The sequence below is a fragment of the Pseudomyrmex gracilis genome, unplaced genomic scaffold (genome assembly GCF_002006095.1).
Source record: "Pseudomyrmex gracilis isolate BER0280 unplaced genomic scaffold, ASM200609v1 scaffold_1147, whole genome shotgun sequence".
NCBI lineage: Eukaryota > Metazoa > Arthropoda > Insecta > Hymenoptera > Formicidae > Pseudomyrmex > Pseudomyrmex gracilis.
In genome coordinates this window covers 5,857-23,830 of record NW_018021731.1, presented here as the reverse complement: position 1 = coordinate 23,830, position 17,974 = coordinate 5,857, and the positions used below count along the sequence as shown (strand labels likewise).

The following is a 17,974-nucleotide window of genomic DNA, read 5'->3' as shown; positions in this document are numbered from 1 at the left end:
TATCAGGCCTTCAAAAACTAATTCGAGTGAAATCTCGAAATTCCCCTCATTTTTAAAACTTTTGCAAGAGATATCATTTGCATGTTTTTGATGTGGACATTAGCAGTTTCAGGCATATCCCTGAGATATTATTTGAACATCATCACTCGTTCGAAAATGTCTCAACGAGATATCTTTTGCACATTCAAAGTCTCTGTGAGATATCTTCAAGACATCTTAAATACATCATTGTGCCGTCTGGGCTGTATCGAAAGATCAGACGATGTCCACGTACGTTCTCCGGTATTTAAGATACTCCAGCTTGAGTTAACAATTGCCTGTTCGAGTTTTTTCCCTTCATTGTTATAATGCGTGGGGGAGTTGCTCCACAACGGGCTTTTCCCATTGAAGTCACCGCAAATTATGGATGGCTCATACTTCGAGCAGATTTGGAGAAATGAAGTCCAGAAATTAACATCAGTGTAATTGCGAGATTACCGAGGAGGGCTATAAACAGAGAAAATATGTAAGAATTTGCTATTAGGCAGATGTGCCTTGGTTGCAATTATTTCAACTTGGTTGTTTTGGCAAATATCTATAATATCATTGTCACGTAATAATTGGAATTTGATGTGCTTTGCTACTACAATTGCTACTCCTCCACCTTGACGGTTTCGGTCGGTCGAAACGATTTCATGGTTTGGAAAGGTAACTAATGACCTATGGTCTAGATGAGTTTCGCAAAGGGCCGCAATTTGAACATTACCCTCTTGAATTAAATGCTTGAATATATCTAACCTGCGAGGCAAGGAACGGCAGTTCCATTGCATAATGTTCAAGCTTTTCGTAGGAGCCATCTTTTTCGTACGGCAACCAAACAAAGAGAACAGATAAGGGCAAGAGGGATTTAGGTTATAAAGACACAATCAGCGTAACTTTATGTATTACAGAATAACAGAATTGGTAATTGTTTCTACAGCTAATTTTAAGACTGTTTCAAGCTCTGAGTCAGAAAGGTTGATAATTTGTTTACTCATGAGAGTATTGCGGAGATGTGGTACTAGATTTTTTAATGGAAGAGAAGGTGTTTCTATACTTCTAGAAGAATCTCTGAAATTTGTATGAATTCCGGAGTGTGGTTTACTTTTGTTTTTTGTGTCTTTATTACCGGTAGGATTTGCCGCTGAGGAGCCACAAAATGTACCACAAGGAGTACCTAAAGACAAGGAGTGAGCGGGCGTCGCAGACTCCGAGTGAGTCACCTGCCCCTTGCGCACAGTCGACCGAGCAGCCGCGGTAGCTAACACAGCATTGCTGGGGGGCAGTGCCTCGCTGTCAGCCTCTCGACGGTCGGGCGGACGATCAAGATCCGGCCTACGCCCATCTCCCCTTGGCCCTGACAAAGCAGTAAACTTGAAAACCTCACCTGGAATGTACTCGCCGAAAGTCGGCAAAGGAACTGACGGGGTCTTGTTCCAAGCGGTGACAGATTCACCTCCTCTATCGAAGAGCACGGACGCCTCTCTAAACGAAAGGTCCTTTGTCGCCATCAACTTGTGTATATCTCTTTGCCTTACATAAGCGTGACACTTTGAGTCAGAGGCTTGATGTTTGTAATCCTTGTGTTTGATTCTAATGCAATTAATGCATTCAAATACGTCACTTAAGCAGTCTGACTTGGAGTGTCCTGATTTTCCGCAGCGTTCGCAGAACTGTTTATCAGAAGAGGTTTGTTTGCACGAGGAAGCTGTATGTCCTAGGCGCTGACAGAAACTGCAGCGCCGGACCTTATATACATATGGGTGTAGGAAAAACCTTTTACCCATATATATGCACGATGTGGGTACAATTTTGGTCCTGAAACGTAAGAGAAAGCTGTTAGTGTTGACCAGGACTGGTGGTGAGTCGTCACCACTGTTTACCCTGCGTTGAAGTCTTACAGCCTCAAACGGTGGGATCCATGAGGACCCTCACCCCGGAGGCGGCCTAATGTTGGAAAGTACGTCCTCCACGGTGTCATCATCATTCACCCCCCTGAGAAGGCACTGTTTAACGACTTTGAAACTTGGAACGTAAGCAAGCCAGTAACCGGAGGGTGTAATATTTTCGCACACGGTAGGAAAGAGATCTATGAACTTATTTGCCTCCTTCCAGGAGGAGAATATCACCGAAAACTTATTTTTCCCGATTGACTTCAGGTCATACGCGTTTTTAAAAGGTTCGTATAATAGTTTGTTGAGTCTTTTCCCAATGCCTAGAACACTCAATGCACTGGTCGACGGTTTGTTACTATTTGAGTCTGGTTTTCCAGGCCCAGTGGTATCTCCAAGATAGACGCAATCTATGTGAACGAGATACGGTCCCGTCGATTCTGGTTGATATCTATTTAGAGCGAGAGCCCTCTGAGTTTCTGTTATCGGGGAGTAAGCCTTTTTGGAGAAATCGAATCTTCTACTACATGTCTTTTCTTAGCGCGACCGAAGGAGGGGAAGTCTCACCGGAAGGGCGAGGTACCTGAGAATCACCCCCCACAGGGCTTTTATAGGTTAACCCACCCGCAGCGCCCCGGGAATCCCCAACAGTCCCGGGATCGAGGTTCGGCGGCGCCGACACATCGGCCATCTCCACCTCTACGTTAGAAGTGGTTTTTGGCATACTAAAGGCCACAGTACTTAGTCTGGACCCATATAAGTCAGTAACTAGAGAGTATAATATTTGGCGGGAAACCGCCGAGCGAGGTTACACCCAACTCAAGACCATAAAGTGTCTATAAGCAGGATATATCTATCCGCGGGTAGCAGAAAGGGTGCTATACTTACAGAGCAAGCTATAAATCACCCGAAAAGCAGTCAGGAATAGGATAAAAGAGAGGAATTGCAAGTTAAGCGCTCTGTCGATGCAGCACGTCCGCAGTCTCAGGCACGAATCAAGTGAATCTCTATCGCTATCGCTATTCCTTCCATTGTGCAAGGGGTTTTATGAATATATAAACTCTTTAAAACTGGTGTTATTTCTATCGCTATCACTATTCCGTCCATTGTGCAAGGCCTGTTCTACAATACAATCGTAAGCCGTAAGTCGTAAGAAATTGACCAATCACAATCGATTATTCTTCTGTGATTTATCTGTGATTGGTCAATTTCTTACGACTTACAGTTTACGACTGTATTGTAGAACAGGCCCAAGAGGCTTAGGCCCATTCTACAATAAGATATTAGTTTAGTAGTAAGCTGTAAGTCGTAAGAAATGAACCAATCACAATCGATTATTCTTCTGTAATTTGTCTGTGATTGGTTCATTTCTTACGACATACAGCTTACGACTAAACTAATATCTTATTGTAGAATGAGCCTTATGGTTATTTCTCGCTATCGCTATTCCTTCCATTGTGCAAGGGGCTTTAGTATTACATATATGGCCACCCCCACAAGTGCACCAAACCAAACCAATCGGTTGGATGTGCGTAGTTACGCTGTGAATATTTTTGGACAATTATCGGTGTTTTACACCACTTTCTTTATTATTATCTTTAATTTAAACAACTATACAACTCCGTGGCTTGGCGTCAGGAACCCAATCCACGGTCTTAAACCTGTTATCAAAAAGACATAGAACGGCGTATGGACTAGCTTTATAGGTCCACTGAGTCAAAAGAGCACCAGACCAAACCAAACCAAACCAAACTAAATCAAATCACTTTTTTATTATTGTTGATAAAATTACCTGGAAACGAAATGGAAAATTATACAAAATGCGAAGATACTGAGGTGAACAATGCATCTTTAGCAAATAGTCAAGTGAATCAAGCTTCTTGTGAAACAAAATCTGTGGTGGATAATAATAAGAATACGCAAATTCGTGTTGTTCGAGGTACTAAGAAACTTAAAATCGACAATGATTTTGTCAACATCGAGAAGAAAGGTATGTCATATAAATATAAAGGTGTTATCTCTCTCGATTATGAATTAAAAAATCTATTATTTCTAATGTAGATGTAAAAGATGAGGATGCAACAGAAGCTAAAGTAAAATCTTTGAAACGGTCCTGCGAACTATGGTCTCTGGAAGATAAAAATACTTTCTTCAAAGCACTTAATGAATACGGTAAAGATTTCGATGCTCTGCAGAGTTATTTCTTGAGTCAAGGCAAGAAGCGTGGTCTTCCAGATGCTGTGATAAAGAACAAGGAACAAATTCGACACTTTTATTACAGAACCTGGCTGAAAATATCAAAGCACTTAAAGTTCTCTGAAGGTGTTGAAATGTTTGTCATATATAGTATCAATGTAATATATGTAATATATGTTGTGATAATGTTTATACACAGATGTTAAGAAGACCACTCAAGAATTGTATGGGTTGATAAATTATGGAGAACTGAGAAGAAAATTGCCTCGAATTCATGAGAAAGTTCATTTAAGATTAAATGAATTAGTATATTGGGGATCTACACAAGTCAGGTTAAAGGGAAAAACTATTAGGATTAAAACACCAATATGTAGAACACTTAGAAAGTTGAATCAACTAGAAGGTATACAAAATTTTAATATATTTACAAATCACGTATAAAGCAAATAAGTATTATATTGATTTTTGTTTTAGATTGGCAGGAAGAAATAAAATTACCCTCTAGAATTACTATAGAACTGAGACCACGTAATAACATGGCTTGGTGGCAAGTACAAGCAGTCTCTATGAATCCCAGAGTGCGTACACTTCTTCCCATGCAGAGACGTCTCTCAAGTTTATTAATTTTTCTACAACAACGATGGAGACTCACAAAGTACACCACAGTATCCTTGTATTGTTTAAGCATACAGTAATGATTGGATTTGTTTCCAAATGTACATTTTGAAAATACTGTGTAGAAATCCTTAAATATCATTTTCTATAGTGTTCTACTGAAAATTTTATTGCCAATGACATAAAAGATACTCGTTTATTACGAGTCGCTCCAGTAGAAGGCTGTAAAATTTCTTTGCCGATGATCAATCTTGGAGAATATCTTACTAGCAGTAGCGTTAGTTTGAACTCATATGAGAAACGTCTTGGTTTGAAAAGCTCGAAGTTAGACCTATTGGGATCCGTTCAGCACTTGAAAGGAGCTGGAAAAAAAGGAATTAAACGATCTAAATTGGATAAAAAACTTGTGAGCCGCGCCGATGAAAATTGTACACTACCAGATGGAAACAGTGATGTGGATCTTTTGGAAACAGGAAGCAACGTATCTGAAAAACTAGTAATGACAAATAACACAGAGAAACTTTTGCCGGAAAATACTTCAGAGCCTAACAGGTTTCCTGGTAGAGAAACTATTGAGAGAATTCGAAAAGGTTGGAACATCGAGGAAGCAAATACAATAACCGTTGGCGATCTTTTCTTAATGGTGTGTAACATATATTATTTATATATTATATTATATATATTACGCACACACATATACACATGGTGTCCGACAATAGCCGTACGTAATATTGTTCGTGGTCGAGTAAGAAAAGTTTATATTGAGTCGAAAAGTATTTTTACTACTTTGCAAACCTCTCAATAATTAACTTCTTTGGTACGGCGCACGTGCGCCGCGGAGCTTCACTGACAATTTTTTGTCGCATACAAGTTACATTTGGCATCGTCGACTAAAGTCAACGCTCGGTCGAGATACATTTAGCGACCGTCAACTATAGTCGATGATAGCACCGAAGTTTTAATTAAAGATCCGCGAATGAACATGCATCCACGTGCGTAAAACAGCTCAGTATTTCGTACGCTTATAGTTGACGCGCGCGTACAGAGGAGTGCACCATATCGTTCTGTTCCAGGAGAAGTATTTCTCGGAAATTTCTCCTCCGACTGTTCCTACTACCGCGCTCCGTTTTTCTTCAATCTCAAAGATCGGGCCGCTGGCGGAGATCGAAAAAGTACGGCGCGCGGTAGTAGAAGCAACCAGAAGAGAAATTTCAAAGAAAACCTTACCTTAGAGCGGAACGATACGGTGCATTCCTCTGTACTTTTTGACTCAATTGGTTTGTTCTTTTTTGCTGGTCACACTAGTTCAGAGTTTGTTTTTTCCTTCCATTTACAGTGAAAGAGATAAACTCTGAACTAGTGCAACTAGTTTATTGAAAAAGAACAAATATAACCTCTATCTGCTCACAAACGATTGTACGATTATTATTGTTATTATTGTTGTTGTTGTTGTTGTTGTTGTTGTTGTTGTTGTTGTTGTTATTGGACACTATCGAATTTGTTTTTAATTGATAAAATTATGTACATTTTTTTCTGTATAGAAATATTATGTTTTCTAATATTTTCCAAGTTTATATAACAGTTCGGCCGTGAATCAAAAATTACTTTGGAATATTGGTGGGATTGGGTACAAAATGAACAATATACATCCGATTCAGCGTCATCAAATATTGTGCGTGATGATAGTTTATGTTTGATTCTGCAAAAGTTATTGTCACTGGCAAAACATAATTACGGTACAAATAAGGTAAGATCAGACAAACACTTTACAAAAATATTTACTGATTTAATAATGTAGTTAAGATGTTTTAGAAAATAATTGTCAAATGTTTAGTGTAAAAAATATCTGTTAAGGTATACGACAACACCTCAGGAAGTAACGAAACGGTTATTTCATCTCGAGTTCCTTCTATCAAAGACTCTACATTCAGAAGACCTCTTATTCCACAAATATATCCCAAGATCAGCACAGCTGATGCATTTAAAACTCAACTTGATGTAAGTATTATAAGTATACAACAAACAATAGATTAAATTTTTTAGTCATCCTAAACTAAAAGTTTCTCAAATAAAAAACTATATCTTTTATACATTCTAGAAATTTAAAACGCGGTTTTGCAAACGAGGAAGAACAGTGAGACAAAAAAGTCTCGTAATACAAAGAGTATTGCCCATTATATCCGCACCAAACATGCTGTCAGAAAATTTCAAGACTGATGCAAATAAAAGCGACGCATCTTCGTTATGTCAAACGCAAACTGACAAAATAATAGCGGCAGACGTGAGCGAAGCCCAGGAGAAGATTTTCTTGGAAGCTCTGGAGACAAGCGGAGATGCGAAGAACACTAATTCGATTATTACCAGTGCTACTCAAATTCTTAAAGAAGGCGAACACCAGTGGTTAAACAGTGAGGTAACAGAACCACACAATCTATATAAATCTAGTAGAGATTTTTTCTTTCTTTTTTTGTGAATATTATACTCTGACTCAAGATGATTATATAGGTTGCAGATTTTTCGTTAAGTAGCTTCTTAGGGCAGCTTGAGTCACCTATGAAAGGTTCGCAAAGAAGTCAAACGGGTGAACAAATTATCGATGACGCTCGCCCTTCTTCGGATGTAATTATGCACACATAAAATTATCTACTATATGTTTTAATCTATTATACTTCTTTTTACAATTTTCTTTGCAAATGATACTTCAGGTGGTCTCACACATGCAGTGCCTCATGGGGGAAAACAGTGTGGATTACATGACGAAATTTGCAAATTTCGCTTCGCAATTGACTTCTGATGAAAATAAAAAATAGGCGTCTCGTGTATTATTTATCGGATAATTTATATGTATATCTTTGAATATATATAATTTGCAAATAGGAATTTGACGATCGTTCTTGGTAAAATAAAAATAATTTTTAAGTGTGTATATATATTTATTTAAGAGAAAAACACAACTGTGTGAACATAGTGACATAATTAACTAAGTATAAATTGAAGTGAGTTATCGAACCAATATATGTATAAACTCTAAATACGCGAAACAAGACAAACGAATGATATACAAGCAATTATTATACTTTTGTTTATAATGTGTAAGTTTTTTCTGAAAGGTATTGTCTCGGCGATAGAAAAACGCAATATCAAGTTAGCGTAGAAACTCAAACGTATGATAATTTTTACACGTATACATTGTTGTATAAATAAGTAGTATTTTATAATTTATGACAGAAATATATACAACTTTTACAAGTAATATATCTTATTATATCTTTCTTATTATGCTTCTTGAGTATTGTATGATGAACGGAGCATTTTGTTGTATGTGCAAATGATGTATTTGTATTCTTAGAATTGGTATCTACGATAATTTCTTCGAAGTTGCGGAATACACAAAATGATTCATGGTGATTACGTCTGTGCAACTACTACACAATAACATTTATACAGATCTGTGTGTAATTTGTATTAATTACACACAAGTATAATTCTGTCTCTATAAACACGCGCGCTTTTTCTTGTAAATTAATTGATTATTCAATCAACTGGATATTTCCCATTAATCGCGTAATCGTCTTGGACAAAGATGAATAAAGAATTTTTCCAAACGTACGCTTTTTTGTCTTACATGAGATTTAATACAACAACACGGACATTTATCGGAACACGAATATTTATAAATCAAAATTAAACAAGACAAAAAAATGCGAGAAATTTTGAATTCGCTGGATTAACTTCTCACATTCATGACTTTACATTATAATTGCCAAACATTATTGTATTATAAAAGAAACAAATATAGGAATGTTTCTTATAATTGTAGCATATATATGTTTGCAATCTATTGAAAAAAAACTTAGATCATGTAAAAGATTACGCTAAAACAATTATCAAGTAAAACAGTACGGAAGAAAAAATGTAAAGAAGATCGCGGCTATACCGACACTTATACATTCACAGTGTGTGCATCACAAGTACTATAAATAAACTCAATACAACATAGGCGTCTCTACTCCACAAGAGAGAGATGTATTTTGAAACTTCAAACTATTATCTTGCAATTTAACTAACAATGTGGTGTAACAAAACTATTTATATAGATACAGAACAATATTGATTCAAAGTGATTGCGATGCAAATCGTTCAACAACCGCACGCGACAACTTGAAATTAAATTCTTCTATTGTCAACACTAATTTTGTTTGAACTAGCTTTCATTTAGTAAGAAAATATGTGAGCAAAAAACAGACTGAAATTATAATTAATGAGAATTAATGCTGAATGATTATTACAAAAAATTGACAATGTGTTTTTAATGTGAGAAATAATTTTTTAAAACCGACGCCACTGAAACATAAGTAATTATTGCGTCAGCTATCGTGCCCAAGACTTGATGCGTAGCGGCGGTGATTGGCCGCAACCGCAGAGCGGGAAATCCCCGTTGAAACCTGCTCGATTGCAGTTGTATCATTGTAGCTCACGCGTCTTCAGTTCTCTGTCGAATAAAGATCACCGAAAACTTTCGTGCGCTTAGTCGCTCCGGAAATATCCAGGAAGAACGTGACAGTGTCGATGTTGATAGTAGCATCACAAAAAACATTTCCTAATCGACAATTTAAATAAAAAAAACCTATTAGCAAGATCTTCATAAATTACCGCATTTGATGCGCGTACATAAAATCGATATTGTACAGGACATTCATGATAAATTGTGTGTTGCAGTTTTCTTTTTGTGTATAGAATTTTCATTGACATTGTTACATGATATAGTTCAGATAAGTGTAGTGTTATCGCACACATAAATGGACTCGTTTAATAATTACGGTAGGAATGACCTGCCGGAGGTGAGTCTCTCTATACACACACACACACACACACACATATTTCTTAGAGTAATTTTTTTCAGTTTAGGAAATATTTTCTATCATAAAATTGTTTGAAAAAAAGCAATTCCATATTTATAAGAATCCAATTTAACTATCTATCAGAAATGTATATTGAGATTAATTTTGATTTTGTTTCTTGGGTTTCGTTTTTTAGTAAAACGAAGATGGATCATCAAACACGGATAACAGTATCTGTTGCGTTTTAATTCTAAAACTTTTCTGTGTAGATGTATCCAACATTTATCAATTTACATGAAGACGAGAATGATCATTTGCTATTGGACATGGATTCGTTAGTTCTCAGACGAAGCAATTACTTTGCAAGTCGCGGTTGCGAGCCGGCCAAGAAAAAATGTTCGCTAGGTAATAAAACTATAGAAAATGCGTATTTTGATCTCCACAAATTGTTTTTTATCACAAAAAACTTCGATACGTATCAAATCGTAACGTATTAATGTGGAGAAATTAACTATAAAAAAATAAAGCTTCTATCTCTGCGCTATTGTGAATCGCTCTCGTATTTCACATTGTTTATCTAAGAATGCTTTTTTAACGACAATTGTTGCAACGAGAAGACGAAGAATTATAGGAATAATAATAGAATAATTGATAGATTAGATTAAGGCTTTTTGTGTATTTGTTTTAATTGTTACAAGATCCATTTTAACGTACAATGAATTGGATACAAAATATGCTATGCAGAGAAGAGAAAGAGAAGAAGAGAGAGAGAGAGAGAGAGAGAGAGAGAGAGAGAGAGAGAGAGAGAGAACACTGTTCTTAATAAATTATTTAATTAAGCAGGTGATGAAAGTGAAGAGATCGATGGTACAGGATGGTCGGACAAACCCATCAGAAACTGGTGTCAAGAAGAGACAATAAATTGGCTTATGTCAGCCGCATCATACATAGGACAACCTTATAGCTCTATTCAGCACAGTCTCGCCGTATCTGGAAAAGAACTCGTCACCTTTACGCGACAAGATTTTATCAATCACGATCCCGCATACGGGGAACGACTGCACGATCTTCTTTATTCACAGCGTATATCAAATTTACGTATGTACGAACTTCAGTGATATGTTTTATATTTTTTACACAACTCTTTTGAGATTGAAATTAACGACAGATTATATTATATATATTATATTATATTAATTTTAATATTATAAATTTAAAACACTAATTTCTCTTAGTGCCATCATTTGATGCTATTTATCCGCATTCAGAAGACGAATATGCGCGAATTAGTTGCAACAACATATCTGGTAAACTTCAAAAAAAAGAAAATTAATTTTTTTACTACTAATTATTTATCTTTTGCATGTTTTTATACTTTTCTAACATTTTTTTTAGATGCAGAATCAGATAACAGCGTCGAAGTCCCAACAAAAAGATTGCCCGGCAGACCGAAGGCATTAAAAACAAAAAAAAATCGTAAGTACGATTACAAAACTTATTAAATATAAAAATTGAACACACACGCACACACACACACACACACACACATATGTATGTTATATACATATATATATATATATGTATATACAGGATGTCCAGAATTGGTGTGACATCTCTCGTAGGCAGGTAGAAGGAGTAAAACTGAGTCGAAAAATCCTGAATCATTTTCTTCTATTATTTATAATAAAGGAGTGATTGTTGAGTAAATCAGGCCAATCAGCGTTGACCTTTAGCCAGGCGCACGTCAGTGAGCCACGCGCCTAGTGTATGTAAGCGCTCCGCGCAGTTCACTGATGTGCGCCTAGCTAAAGATCGGCGCTGATTGGTCTGGCTGATTTACTCAATAATTACTCTTTATTATAAATAATATAAAAAAATGGTTCAGGACTTTTCGACTCAGTTTTACTCTTTCTACCTGCCTACGAGAGATGTCACACCAATTCTGGGACACCTCGTATATAACATATTATATATATATATACACATATATATGTTAGCGTCAAAACCCGAAGTCCGGGCAGTTTTAGAATTGACTGGTCAATACCCGAAAAAAAGGTTAGGGTTATGTTAGGTTAGGTCAGATTTTTCGGGAATTGAATTGACCAGTCAATCCTAAAACTGCCCGAACTTCGGGTTTTGACGCTAACATATATACATATACTTATGTATGTATGTATATACGTATTGTATATTGAGTTTATTTATCAAATTATAAGATTTATAATTGCATCTTTTACTTGAAGCTGCTACGCAAGGAAAATTATGGGAATTTATTAGAGATTTGCTACGCAATAGAGAAACGTGTCCCAGCTTAATCTGTTGGGAAGACTATTCACAAGCCAAGTTTCGGTTTGTAAAAAGCGATGAGGTAGCAAAACGATGGGGTTCACGAAAAGGAAATACAAAAATGACTTACGAAAAACTTAGCAGAGCTATGAGGTAATAATAATTATATATGTAATACGATCTTTTCAATAAGCTAGGAAGTAGAAAATAGTTTAATTACACATAATGCGATATTCTCTTTTAGGTACTATTACAAAAGTAAAATATTTCTTCCCGTACTCGGCCGAAGACTAGTATATCAGTTCGGGCCGAACGCAAAAGGATGGCAAACAGATAACCCCAATTTCCGACATTAAAAATAATGCTGTTTTGGAAAAGGACAAAGTTCTATCGCGTTTTTTGATCTACAATACAATGAGACGAGAAAACTAAAATATCTACGTCAAATGTTTCGAGCGATATTGTTTTTTTAACATGAACTGACAATTTTATATAACACAGTTTTTTTTCTTATTGGTCTGTTGTAATGTACTATTGTTATTATTATTATTACTATTATTGTTGTAATTATTATTATTATTATTAATGTACGTGCTATTTATATGATAGAAGTAAGGAACTTACTCGCTTTTATTAAAATTCTTGTACGTACAACTTTTTTTCTATACATCGCATTAAATATATATATTTTTTAAAAGAAATTTTATTTTCGTCTTTTTTTTGTTGTTGATGAACAATTCGACGTTGTCTTTCTTTTTCTAGACTGTAAAAACAAAAAATAAGCATTTGTCAAAATGTGAATGTAAAAATACATAAACATAAGTGTCACTTAGAGAAAAAGTTTTATATGAATGTAAATAAAATATAAATAAATTCAAAATACCTCATTTTTCAAATCTAGTTCTTTTGCTTTATCTTTCTTGGATGAGCTTTCTGTACTTGGACTGATATATTGGAAGACGAAATTTCTTGTATTCAATGGGTGAGAAACAGAATCACATTGCTTCGCAAGTGATGCTATTTTTGCTAACGATTTCTCTCCTCGATTCAAGAACGAACTTTTTTTTGTAATATTGTATATCATTTGAGACTTTTTTCCGACACTTGGTCCGTTCAACAAATCGGTAATATTTCGCGGCATAATCGGATCTATAGTTTCAGACAGATCCGCTTTACTGGGAGAAGCACTTTGTTTCTGAGACTCGGTATCCTTGATTCTTTTGAATGGCTTGAAAATTTGACTATCACATAATTCGTCTTCAAGTTTATTGTTTAAACTTTTCATTTTTTCCTCGAGAAATTTATCTCTTTCTTGTCTGAGTTTATACCATTTTGCTTCTTCCTCGTGGTCTTGCTCGTCGATCCAATCTTGTCCATCAAGTAGTTCAGACGTTTCGATGTTACTTCCTAATTTCTCTATATTCCTCCACTTGAACTTGCGCTCGCGACTCGATACATCGGTGTACAAATCCCCGTCTTCGAACAACAATTCCTTGAGTAATCTGACATTTCTTTTATCTTCGTCCAACATTTGCTTCATATGCATTTTTCCCAGTTGGTCTCTTATTTCGTGCTCGTTCAACTGTTCATTGTCACCTTCTTCGAAATCCAACTTGTCTAAGTCTTTCTCATCTTCATCGGCAGAATCCCAATCACTTTCACTCAATTCGGCCTCTTGCTCTACAAAACAAGCTGCGATCTTTTTTATATCTTTCTCCGGTACTATTACCTCATTTTCTTCAGAATCGTAGTCTACATATTGCTGTTCTTTATCGCTGTTTTTCTCGTCAAAAGATTCAGCATTCTCCTCTTCAGAATCAGATAAATTCAATCTTCTGAGCGGACGTTTTTTGAGTTTTGAAACCATATCTGTTTCATCCGAATGTTCTTCATCGTCTGAAGAAATAACTGTTAATTTCAATTCTTTATTTACCACGTTATCTTTGGTTCGTTTACCCGAGTTATCAAAATCCTTGTCTATTGTTGTTGCATTCTGAGAAGTTTCGTTTTCTGTTCTTGAATTTTCTGATTGTTTAACGTCATTGAATTGCGACGAGAAATCTTTGAGATCCAAAGCGGTGTTTTGCGTAGGTCTAAATTTACCCGAGCATAATTGCATGAGATATTCATCATCAATAGTTTCTTCGGTATCGTCAAAGAGTTTTTTCTTCACGAAAATTTTGTCTCCACTCATTTGTTCAGAAGATTTGCTAATATTTTGAATACTTTCTTTTACAAAGAAGGATTTATCATCTGAACGTTTTTCTATTTTCGACGAGTCTTTTTTAGCGGAATCTATGATGGTATTCAACACGCTCAGCTGCGTTACGGGAGAAATAAAATCGAGCATACTCGTCTTCGCGAAAGGCGTTTTGCACTCTTGAGTTCTTGTGACAACTTCTGCTTGTTGATAAACAGGCATGTCGTTTTCGTTCTTTGTTGTAATATTTTTCAAGTGATTACTATCACTTCTCACATAATTCGACACTGTAATATTTGAATCTTCGTCTTGAAAATCATGTATTGATCGCTTCGTTCGTCTATCCTCTTTATTTTTCCAAACATTGTCGTCACTTTTATTAGAATCACGCTTACTTTCATCATCCTCTATATCTGCATCTTCATTTATTTCTTCCTTTTCTTCTTTATTGATCTCCATGTCGCTTATATCGTTTTCATCGCTTATATCGCTTTCTCTTTTACGCTTGAAGTTCATGGATTGTTCACTACTATCTTCTGCATCGTTTTCAGCATACATCTCTATGTTCGAATCATCATTCGTAACTTCAGCCTCGTCATCTGCAAATAAACACACACGTCTTTTTTTTTCTTTAATTTCAACATCATTCTCCTCGAGTTCACTTTCTTCACTGTCACTGTCAATTGTGTAAAGAGGTTGTTTTTGTTCGTCTAAACTATCTCTTACCAATTCATAATCATCTTCATCTTCTTTGTTCCATTTTTCTTCATATTGCCGTTCTATTTCTTTTTGTTTCCATTCTTTGTTACGTTTCATAATCATTTGTAGTTTTAAGTCCTCTTTCAAGCGCATCAATTTGGCTCCAGGTTTACTCAATTCGGAATTATCAATGTCAATGGATATTTTATATGGAAGCGTTTCTTTAACCGGAAATGGTCCGTTTAGAGTATCCTCTAAATGTATTACAGTTACTTCAGACTTACTGTCAGGTTGTTTCTTTGTGACTGCATGTTTGCTGAAAAATCTATTCAATAAAGTATTCACATTTTTTTGGCTTGATTTCACATCTTCGGTTAAGTTAATAATCATATCTGATGATCCTTTCAATCTGACTTTAGAGTTTGATAATGATTCCGGCAGGAATCTTTTTCTATTAGTTAAAATGTCATCTGTAAATTGCGGAAGTGGCAAACCAAGAACACAACCGTTATTTTTGAAATTCTCGATTAAACAATTGATTTGAGTTTCTGATAGAGTGTCATTGATTGAAATAAAAGATGAAGATGAAACGTTATCCGTTTCATTACATTTCTCTTTACTTTCATTGTTTCCATTTTCTATTATAATGCAATCATTAGAATTTGTAGCCACATCATTACTGGTTTCAAGCGTTTCAGTTGTATGTTTAATATTCACGTTATCAAGTGATTTTGATTGTTTATTAGTTACGTCAGAATCACATTGCTGAGAGTTCGATATTTCCATTACGCGATCTATCTTATTAACTTTTGACGTTTTTTTATTAATATATTTTCTATCATCTATAGAAGTAATTACAGTTTCACCTATTTCTGGTGTTTCTTCTTGTTGATTATGGGTTACATCAGAAACTTGGTCGGTGTTATTTTCAATATTTTCAAACAATCTTCTTGATATTCTTCGATTGTCTTGCATAAATTCACTTATTTCCTGTATTGATGACACTTTAAACTTATTATCTTTATTAACGCTATTTTCTAGGAACAAGGAAGAAATTTTTTTATCTTCATCTCTTTGATCAAGATCTTTTCTAATTGATACTCTAAATGAATCAAAATCTAAAAGAGATTTATTGCTGACTCCAATTGTTTGAGAGTCTTCAAGATGTGTAAACTCGACATTCCTCGACAATACCTTCTTATCTACAACAGAAAACTGTTCGATGTTTTTCGAGTCAGAAAATACAAGTTGTGCGTCATCTTCTGAATCTGAAGATTTGTAAAAACGTTCCACTTCTTTCTCCTTCTCCGCAAGAACTTTGCTGTGTAAAATCAAATATGCAAAAAATATTCTTAGTTTATCAAATATATAAGTTGTACAGATTGTACAAATCTCAGTTTAAATATTGATTATTTAATTTAATATCAAATTAGATTTGTAAGAAATTTACATGCACATGTTTCTTACATGTATAAAACTTACCTTATTATAGTAGGAGATATTTTCAGTTTTGTAGTTGTTGAAGATGTCTTGGAAAAAGCAGCTGATAGTTTTCTCCTGTTCAAAAATTCCTGCAGTGTACGTTGCTTTGGTTTATGATATGGCAAAGAAATATCTGTTTCTCTCATTAAACGTTGGCTCTCACTGTATATCTTATGCATAGCCTCTTTTTTAGAAACTCGTATAGAATTTTGTTTCTAGAATTGATATATCAAAATACTAAATTTAAAAGATTTTATCTTACATAAAAAATTAGACCTACAAATTACTTTATGTATAGCATCAAATAAGACAAGATAAAAAAAAACAACATTTCAAAAGCAATCTATAAATACCTTCTTTTTAGATTTTTGTTTAACATTTTTATTTTCAAGTATGTTGGCATTATTATATGAAAAGAAATTTCCTGGTATTTCTTTTTTATTTTCCTCACTGTCGGAATCCAATAAACTCTGATAGCTATTGATCTATAAAAGAACAAGGATCTTAAGATATATCTACTGTCTATGAGACAAGAACAGTAATTAAATAACACAACTGAGTAACACAATTTATATTGCTTGCTTACACTATCTACAATCTTATAAATTGTTTGTGGAATGTCTTCAACATCATTAGTTTGCAAATCTTCTTCAGATTCACTGTTTATAATGTTTCTTGTTTTATTAGTCTCTAAGTTTTTCTTACAAGAAATTATTTCATCATTGGAATCTTCATCTATTAGATCTAAAATCCTTTTTGACAATGTTTTTTCATATATATTATCATTTTTAGCATCTCTATTATCATAAGCAATGTCATTTTCATTCTTTATTTTTTCATTTTCATAAGTAGTGATATTATCTTCATTAGAGCATTCACTATTTACTCCTGACTCATTTCTTCCACTACAGTTTTTACAGTTACAATCTTCTTCATTCTGTGATATAATGTTACAAATTGCATTTTTTTCGACATTTATATAATTTTTTGTATTATATGCTTCTTCAATATGACACTTTTGAACATTCTCAGAAACATTTACTACACTGTTACTGACAAAATTATTGTTTTTGTTAACATCTTCAGCAGTCGAGCAAACTTCCATAATATTCGACATTACAGTAATTATTATCGTCCTCCAGTATTTTTTTTTATGTCAAAGGAAAAAATATTACCTAAAACGGCACACACAAGATTAGTGGTTAATTGCTTTTTTTGATTCTCGGACTCATGGCGCCTAGCCATGTTATGTAAAATTATTAGAGTCCAAATTTATAAACTTCAATCACCCAAATACACGTGTAAGATGTTTACAATATGTATTGAAATATATATATATATATATATTATACGATACCTGAAACATAACGCTCTTTTCTTTCTTATTGTTAACTAATTAAGCATCAGGGGGCTCAAACTCGCCGTATTCTTTGGCTCCGGTAGTTCCAGTAGTTTGGTTCGGAGGACGGTACTCTAGGCGGCAGCACAGTCAGTTCCTCTCTCTTCCTCTCTACCCCTTGCAAACAAATTACTCATCTGATTCGTTGTTAACCTTGGGTGCTTTCCAACTACGTACACAACGCGTCACTGAATCGCGGAATAGGCGCGGGGATCGGGGAGCAAGCGGGGCGGTTGCTCGTAGCGCCAACGAGCGCCGTGCGAACTAACTAGTAGCAATCGGTTGTCCACAACTACGTCGTGTCGATAATGTAACTGCTCTTCCTTCCTATTTTCTTCTCAAAACG

General features: G+C 35.1%; 3 protein-coding genes across 3 annotated transcripts; 2 read left to right on the top strand and 1 right to left on the bottom strand.

Annotated features, from left to right (window-relative positions):
• Positions 1 to 3,465: 3,465 nt before the first annotated feature.
• LOC109861922 (protein cramped) lies at positions 3,466 to 8,245 on the top strand. The gene is made up of 10 exons (XM_020441777.1): positions 3,466 to 3,900; positions 3,972 to 4,232; positions 4,306 to 4,509; positions 4,581 to 4,771; positions 4,873 to 5,364; positions 6,304 to 6,468; positions 6,576 to 6,719; positions 6,820 to 7,134; positions 7,227 to 7,340; positions 7,427 to 8,245. The coding sequence occupies exons 1-10, from the start codon at positions 3,714 to 3,716 to the stop codon at positions 7,529 to 7,531; spliced, it is 2,178 nt and encodes a 725-aa protein (XP_020297366.1). The 5' UTR covers positions 3,466 to 3,713; the 3' UTR covers positions 7,532 to 8,245.
• A 923-nt stretch (positions 8,246 to 9,168) lies between these two features.
• LOC109861921 (ETS-related transcription factor Elf-5-like) lies at positions 9,169 to 12,536 on the top strand. Its single transcript, XM_020441775.1, has 7 exons — positions 9,169 to 9,562; positions 9,832 to 9,967; positions 10,406 to 10,660; positions 10,798 to 10,869; positions 10,958 to 11,038; positions 11,806 to 12,001; positions 12,093 to 12,536. Exons 1-7 carry the CDS (start codon positions 9,521 to 9,523, stop codon positions 12,202 to 12,204), a joined length of 894 nt encoding a protein of 297 aa, XP_020297364.1. The 5' UTR covers positions 9,169 to 9,520; the 3' UTR covers positions 12,205 to 12,536.
• A 15-nt stretch (positions 12,537 to 12,551) lies between these two features.
• Positions 12,552 to 17,773, bottom strand: LOC109861920 (claspin). The gene is made up of 6 exons (XM_020441774.1): positions 17,587 to 17,773; positions 16,816 to 17,404; positions 16,583 to 16,714; positions 16,230 to 16,444; positions 12,732 to 16,068; positions 12,552 to 12,611 (listed from the first exon to the last, which is right to left on the bottom strand). Exons 2-6 carry the CDS (start codon positions 17,344 to 17,346, stop codon positions 12,552 to 12,554), a joined length of 4,275 nt encoding a protein of 1,424 aa, XP_020297363.1. The 5' UTR covers positions 17,347 to 17,404; positions 17,587 to 17,773.
• Between the last annotated feature and the right edge of the window lie 201 nt (positions 17,774 to 17,974).